This window comes from Euphorbia lathyris, chromosome 4 (genome assembly GCF_963576675.1).
Source record: "Euphorbia lathyris chromosome 4, ddEupLath1.1, whole genome shotgun sequence".
Lineage (NCBI taxonomy): Eukaryota > Viridiplantae > Streptophyta > Magnoliopsida > Malpighiales > Euphorbiaceae > Euphorbia > Euphorbia lathyris.
This window is the reverse complement of record NC_088913.1, coordinates 71664337-71672362: the sequence shown is the minus strand read 5'-3', so window position 1 is coordinate 71672362 and position 8026 is coordinate 71664337. Positions and strand designations below refer to the sequence as shown.

The window sequence follows — 8026 nt, the reverse complement described above, 5'->3', positions numbered from 1 at the left end:
GAAGAAAAACGCAGGAGAAGATGAGAGGATCGAATAAAACGTTTATTTGGTTGGAGGAGTCTATCTATTAGGGTTAAAGAAGTCCACTAATTTTAATATTGCAAAACGCTAATTGAAAAAACTCTCAAAAGCAGCTTTTTCTAAATTAGCGTTTTCATCCCAAAACTCTCTCCCAAACCTCTCTCCACCAAACACTCTAATCAGCGGTTTCAGTGGTCAAACCGCTAAAGTTGGTCAAAACCGCTCTTTTTATCCCAAAACGCTCTTTACCAAACAGGGCCAACTTTTAGTTTTTTTTTTTTTTTTATGGAAACAGCTGAGTTTCAAAGCTTTTCTCGAAAAGCTTCTTTTTGAGCTTTTAATGAACAACTGTTTGTAATTATTTGTTATCGATAAAATTAACCTTATTATTTCCACAAAATATATTTCTTCTTTAACATTATTTCTATTTCTATAATATCATTTTCGAAACAACAAAGTTTTGCTGCGGTCAATAAACTTTTATTTTAAATTATTTATTTATTTATTTGGATTTTTATTAATTTGTGTAATGCATTTTTTATTTTATAAATTTTTTATTGATTAATTTAAAATATGCTCATGTTAGATATTTTACATACTAATAACAACATCAGTTCAACATAATTCTATAAAACACTACTATTTTTTTTTGATGGAAAATGCAACTTCATTAAACAGCCAAACCAGAATCAATTACAATGAAGTTAACAAGAAAAGCAGGAATTTCTTCAACAAATAAAACTTGATCAGGAAGGTTTGCACCCCATTTGGCAATCTCATGGGCAGTAGCATTTGCGGCTCTCTTCACATGTTGCACCGTGATTGCTTCGAAATTGGTTCTCCACTGCATAATATCATCCAATAGATGGGAGCCCACACTATCAATCGATCCCTTGCCATTAATCGCATTTACAATTGATAAGTTATCAGTTTCCAGTAGCACTTTAGAACATCCGTCGTTCCAAGCCGTTTCTAAGCCCAACAGAACAACATACAATTCCGCTACTTCAACCGAAAGAGGCAGTGCTAGCGGGGCAGCAACCACAAAAGCTACGTCGCCATCATGATCTCTAACAACCGCCCCAATAACTCCTATTTGATCACGTTTCCAGCGCGCATCGATATTGATCTTCAGCCACTGTTGAGGAGGTCTGATCCACTTCGGGTAATATGCCTGCAAACCTTAATCCACTAGTACAGAAATGCTCACTTGTGTCACACTTTTTCAGGTTGTGTCGCACTTTTGTGCGACACAACAGGGGTGCGACACAAGAACTTTGCATCGCTCTTGAGAGCGACACAAAATACTTATCTGTTGTGTCGCACTTGTAACACGCGCGACACAACATATGATAATTCTTGTGACGCGCTCCAAGGGTGCGCGACACAAGCTCCCCAATTAATCTGGTACAATTTGTATCGCTCCTTCCTTCCTCACACGCGACGCAAAATATTGATATTTTTTTAAAAAAAAATTAAAAAATTCCCAGCATCTAGCATAAAATTTACGTCATTTGCTACAAAAGAACCATATATTTCTTGGGAAACGTGCAACATTCATTACATACTTCAGTCCAGAACACCATAAAAATCTACACAATTTCTTAGTGGATGCTGCAAGCAAATTATATACATGAGGAGCCACGATGATCTTCAAATAGCTTCCATTTCGCCATTTGAAATAGAAGGAACCTTCTGGCCAGAGATGCAGCTTTTTCCTGCATCCTCTGTATAAAACGACCATTGTGAAAGCTCCTTCCTGCTACATCAGAATGGAACTTTTCCAAGGGATAAGCAAGTTGGGTATGTTTTCCATCCTTGAAAAGAGCATAACCAAACATCCGATGTGCATCAATTTCTTCCACACAATCTACAAAAAAATGTCATGGTTCCTTAAGCAAGTGGGCCCTACTATAATATGAATGCAGGATATAGGCGTAACCAGACCATTATCAATCATACCGTGATACAAAACTCTGTAAGCCAAAAAAGGAAAAAAAAAATAAAAAACATAAAATTGAATCCATGTGTTTAGTATTTTTACTTTAATCAATCATAATTTTCAACCAATATGTTTTAATTTTTCTCAAAATGATTGGTAGACCAATCTAATAGCACTGTAAAAGACAAGATAAAACTATATATTCCAAGTGTGTAATGGCAAAAAAAAATGCAGAGCTGAAGACATGGTTATATTACTATAAGCATGAAAAATAAAAATCTCTAAATAGCTACATATAATATCCAATTGAGCAACAAATGTAGTTGAGATTCAGTGAGGAACAACAAGAGTTCTAAACTATGACATGAAAATAAGTAAAATATTCGTAGATGAGTGCATTGAAACAAAGAAATGCACTGCCATTTACTCCTTGGCTCCAACAAATCAAATGGAATTCTACTCCTTACCAAAATCTGCATTATAGTGTGAGCTTGACTCCAGTTTCTTTGCCTCGTTAAGCTTCCTTACAGTCTGCAACACCCCCATATCTAAATCAATACCACATTCTACAAACCCATTCACACTAATAAAGGCACCCAGATCAGTTTTACCTTCATAAAATCTTCATGGATAACATAATCACGTTCTACACGGATTGCTGACATTCCGGCTTCAGTGCAAACATTGCGGAGATCAGCTCCATTGAAACCCTGACATAATTGCAGCAATCTTTAAAATTAGCATCAATCACTTGATCCGTTAAACAAGCAAAGGACACCCTTTGACTTACCTCTGCAAGTATCACAACAGCCTCATTGTCAATCTCCCCATGTTTTGCAATGCCTGCTGCATGAATCTTTAGAATTTCCATCCTTGATTGTTCATTTGGCAATGGAATATCTATCTTTCGGTCCAAGCAGCCTGGCCGTAGAAGTGCAGGGTCAAGAACATCAGGTCGGTTTTTCGCCATTATCATTTTAACCTACAGTAGATAGTCAGAAGGAAAATGATGTTTCTTTCACCAAATATACAAAGGACCTAATGCAGAGATTTGTACACACGATGTGAAAATGTGTAAATAATAGCTCTTAAGACATTCACAACATCATGATTATGGATACATGATATTGACAGCAAAAAGATCCAATTTTGGAAACCTTTTCAGAATTCAATTGTAAGGGATACGAGTTCACAAATTTCAACTTTGAGGGCATATTGAAGAAAGTGCCATATTATTCTGTAAATTGCCAATAGAAAATCGTTCCAATATGAAACTCATTATTTATAATAATTAATCAATAAAAAATTCAATCAATACAAAACATGGCCAAGCAACTCCTTGTATTATATAAGTATATAACAGCAAAAAAAAAAAGAACATACACATTATAGTATTTTGACTATAAAAGTTTATGATGCTAGATTGAATGTACAATTTATATGAAAGTTACCTTCCCAAGTTGATCAAATCCATCAAGAGGCTCGTCTAAAACTCCAACATCAAAATAGTAGGCTCGCCTAATACATGTCTTTTACTCGATGGACCCAACGAGAAATCATAACGAGAAAAGATACTAACAATCAATTTACCGGCTCACATATTTTCCAGCAATATTGTCTCAACAAGGCAACTACGCCAAAGCACACATAATTAAGAACATATCCCCTAATTCCCACCGTGAAGACAAAACCCTAGATCATGAAACAGTAATTCTCAATCAATCAAATCTCTAAAATCCTCAACATATTAGAAATTAGGTGTTCCTCCGATCCGACATCCCTCATGAGCACATCAAACCTTTAGATTTTGATCTGCATCTCTGTTTATATTGAAAGTAGGAGAAGTAGGAGAGCTGTCAGAAATATTTCAATGGAAAGGAGAGGTAGAAAAAGGGTTACCGAAATGGATCATTGCATCAGCATATTGCCTAACAGCTTTGGATATATCTGCAACCTTATTGAATTAAAATTCATGTCAAAAGAAAAGGAAATTGACCAATCTCTGATGCCTTCAAGAAAGCAAATCAATAGCATAATAAATCGATAAATTATAGTACCTCAGCATGCGTTGCTGTTGGATATTCAACCATTGACTCGAGAAGTTGAGAAGCTATAATCACTGGTTTGTTTAGCTGCCTGCAAATATGAGTTATATGCTCTTGAACTATTGCATTCTGTTCTAGTGGAACTTCTACTCCTAGATCACCACGTGCCACCGTAATTCTGTCGGAAGCTTCTACAATTTCTTCCAAATTCTGAAGCGACTCCAAGCTTTCAATCTTTGCCAATACTCTTGTTGATCTGTAAATTGCAAAAGGTTTAGGAAGATGAATGCTATGGAAGATGCAATCATGCAAGGATGAGGAAATAAGAACTACAAATACAGTTGAAGCATTTTTTGTATGTAAATGCAATACCAGACCATATGAATATGAACATGATGACACTGTTTTAAGCAGGCGAAATTAGCAGAAATGTGAACACCATTGATGGCGTATTTTCTTACTCGAATCTCTTGGATGAGAGATAATTCTTCAGTTGTTTGATAGACTCGGCATCATTTACAAACGACACAGCTAGCAATAAAATCAACACCTTCAGAAATCAATGTCTTCCCAGTCCTGTAGATCAGACAAGATAAAAGTTATCAGGGCAAGAAATTGTTCAAATGTTCTACACTTTCTTTTCTACTAGGCTAAACTGCTAATCTATCATTTTCATCCAACAAATACCGTGAAGCAGTCCCAGGCATCAAGGAGAAATGAACCTTATGTCGAGCTGAAAATCTAATAGTATAAAGCAATAGGTAATCACAGGAGAGTGTGAGGATAAACCTTGAGATTCTCTAGCTAACGATACTGGATTAATCACAGGAGAGTGTGAGGATGATAATTGCAAGAATAGAATAAGCATAATTCAACCTTTTCTGATATAGCGCGAGACCTTTGTAGGAAAGCTTCCCATCCCTCCAAAACACAATAAACTTAGGGTTTTCGTTGAGTTGAATCTTTCATCATTCTCTGCATACTTCTTCGAATTTTCTTTTGCAACATATATATCTTAAGATTAGGGGTATCTAATTAAGTATAAAATTGAAATCCACAATAATAGTATAAATACAAACCATTAAACTTATTGAGAAAGTCGATTTGAGGAAGTTCAGGACCAGGTAGAGATTCGAGACCAGTAGATCCAGACATAAATCCAGCATTAGCTGCAAAAGCCAGAGAATCATGAAAACAAAGAGTAGAAGAAGAGTAAATTAGTATAGAGTAACAAACCAGGAGTTGCAAAGAGAAGCAGAACAAGAGAAGCGGCTATGGGAAGAGACTTGCCGGTAATGATGGAAGGAGAAGACTCAGAAGGTCACTTTTCATTTGTAGGAGAAGAGGGAGATGGAGGCGGCGCAAACAAGAAACTATAACCCTAAAATCCAAATTAACATTTTTTTATATTTACAAATTCATCTAATTAATCCAAATGTAAAATCTTCCCTGTTTACATTTTCAGTATATATTTTTTACTTCATTTTATTTTTAATTAATTTATATCAGTTCATTTTATTTTTATTTTATTTATATGGGATAAATTTTTAAATTTATATGTATGTATAGGCTATTTGATTTTCATTTTTTTTTTAATTCTTTAGTATTTTAAGAAATATGAATAAAAAGTAATTATATTCAAATAGTAGTTCGTATTAGTTGTGTCGCACTTTTAAAAAGGAGCGACACAAAGATAACACACTACTTGTGTCGCTTTTATAAAAGCGCGTCACAAAGATAACAAACTTCTTGTGTCGTTTTGGTAAAGGCGTGACACAAGCTTGCTTTTGTGTCACACTGTAAGACAGGCGATACAAAAAGTAACTCGTTTGTGATGCACGCTCTTCAAGCATGACACAAGTGATGACACAGAATACTTAGTTGTGTCGCGCTTACAAAACGCGCGACACTAGTTACTCTGTTGTGTCGCTTTCTCTTCAAGAGCGACACAAGTGAGCATTTATGTACTAGTGATCATACATGGGTTACTTTAATTCCCAAAGTGCATAAACCGGAGAGGGTTCAGGACCTTAGACCCATTAGCCTATGTAATGTGTTGTACAAGGTCTTATCCAAGGTCCTCGCAAATAGGCTAAAATTGTGTCTAAATGATGTTATGTGTGAGACACAGAGTGCTTTCATCCTAGGTAGAGCAATCACTGACAACACTATGATTGCGTTTGAGATTTTTCATTATATGAAGCACCGAATGAAGGGGAAGAAATGGGCTTTTGCTTTCAAGCTGGATATGAGTAAGGCCTACGACCGCATAGAGTGGAGTTATTTGGAGGGTGTGTTGACACAGTTGGGTTTCCCTACCTTGTTTATCAAGTTGATTATGTCATGTGTGTCCACCGTATCCTTCTCTTTTCTTGTGAATGGCCAACCTAAAGGGTTTCTCAAACCTGAAAGAGGTCTCAGATAGGGGGATCCATTATCCTCATGCTTGTTTCTTTTATGTGCTGAAGGGCTCTCAGCCAGAATCAGAAAGGAAAGAGAGATGTGGTTCTCTGCATGGTATTAGAATGGGAAATCCGGGGATTGTTATTAGCCATTTACTGTTTGCCGACGACTCTATTATCTTCGGGCGGGGGAATGAAAAGGAAATTAGTGTGGTTAAAAGCGTGTTAGCAGATTATGAAAGTGCTTCGGGACAAAAAGTGAATTTCAACAAATCTGAAGTCTCCTTTAGTAGAGGCGTTGTGAACGCGAGGAAGGTGGCGTTGATGAATTTGCTAGGGGTGAAGGAAGTTGGGCATTTTCCTAAATACTTAAGAATGCCAACTCTTGTTGGACGTTCAAAAAAGGCTATCTTCCAATTTTTACTTGAGAGACTCGCAAAACGTCTACAAGGATGGGGAGAGAAGCTTCTATCTAGTGGTGGGAGAGAAATTTTGATTAAAGCCGTTGCACAATCTATACCTCAATACTTGATGAGTTGTTTTTTGGTTCCTCAGAGTTTTTGTAACGATTTGAAATCAATGATTGGAAGATTCTGGTGGAGCGGCGGAGAGGCGAAACGTTCGGTTCATTGGCTTTTGTGGGACGTCTTGTGGAAGACAAAAGCTACCGAAGGCCTAAGCTTCTGATGGTTTGAGTCTTTCAACCTAGCCATGGTTGCAAAACAATCCTGGAAGTTAATTACTACCCCAACTTCATTATGTGCAAAAGTCCTCAAAGCTAAATACCATCCTGAGTCAGATTTTCAATCTACTACTAAGGGAAGAAACTCTAGCTATATCTAGAAAGGATTATTAAAAGGAAGAGATTTAGTAGTGTCGGGGCTGCAATGGAAGGTGGGTGACGGGTGTTCAATTGACATTTGGGCTTCAAAATGGGTAACTTCACTTCCTGCTAACCGTCCCTTAACAAAGCTAGTGAATGTCGACTTCTCAACTGTTGACAACCTCATTGTTCAAGAGTTGGGTATTTGGAGGATAGGCCTGATCAAGGAATTGTTTAGCGAGGATGAAGCGAAGGAAATTGTGAAGATCCCGCTGAGCAGAAGGCTCCTCGAAGATATCACCTACTGGCCACTAACCAAAAATGGAATGTATACTGTTCGCACGGGGTATTTTCTTCATGAGGATCGCAGGAGAGCTGCAATTTGTGGTGCATCGTCATCAATGGTGAATCGGAACCGGGGGTGAATTTCCCTCTTAAGGTTAAGCACTTCTTGTGGAAAGCTTTCAAAAATATCCTGCCGTGTTATGAAAGTCTGAGGAGGAGAAGGATTAATGCGCCGATGTTGTGCCCTTCTTGTAATAAGTCCCCGGAGAGCATCCTTCACATCTTTAGGGACTGCGGACTATCAAAGGAATTATGGCGGAATTGGCCCGGGGATGACTAGAGGTGGAAAGAGAAGACCGACGATTTCTGTTCTTGGCTGGAAAACAAAAACAGTTGCCTAGGGAGCTTTTTTATGAATTGGTGATCATCTGTTGGTTTAGATGGTATGGACGTAACAAGCTGGTCCATGTCAACGAAGTATTGACGGTTGATCAGTACCTGAAAGCTG

The 8026-nt window shown here is 37.4% G+C and overlaps 1 protein-coding gene across 10 annotated transcripts; it reads right to left on the bottom strand.

Annotated features, from left to right (window-relative positions):
• Window positions 1-1534: 1534 nt before the first annotated feature.
• LOC136225939 (26S proteasome regulatory subunit 10B homolog A-like) lies at window positions 1535-5400 on the bottom strand. 10 transcript variants are annotated; one of them, XM_066014123.1, is made up of 10 exons: window positions 5299-5400; window positions 5088-5177; window positions 4470-5004; window positions 4021-4264; window positions 3863-3917; window positions 3415-3783; window positions 2754-2945; window positions 2575-2673; window positions 2431-2494; window positions 1535-1891 (listed from the first exon to the last, which is right to left on the bottom strand). In XM_066014123.1, the coding sequence occupies exons 7-10, from the start codon at window positions 2937-2939 to the stop codon at window positions 1647-1649; spliced, it is 594 nt and encodes a 197-aa protein (XP_065870195.1). In that variant the 5' UTR covers window positions 2940-2945; window positions 3415-3783; window positions 3863-3917; window positions 4021-4264; window positions 4470-5004; window positions 5088-5177; window positions 5299-5400; the 3' UTR covers window positions 1535-1646. The 10 variants fall into 10 exon arrangements, with proteins under 10 accessions (XP_065870195.1, XP_065870196.1, XP_065870189.1 ...); XM_066014124.1 differs by having other exon boundaries at window positions 3863-3910; XM_066014117.1 differs by having other exon boundaries at window positions 3415-3917; window positions 4470-4584; window positions 4798-5004.
• Window positions 5401-8026: the final 2626 nt, after the last annotated feature.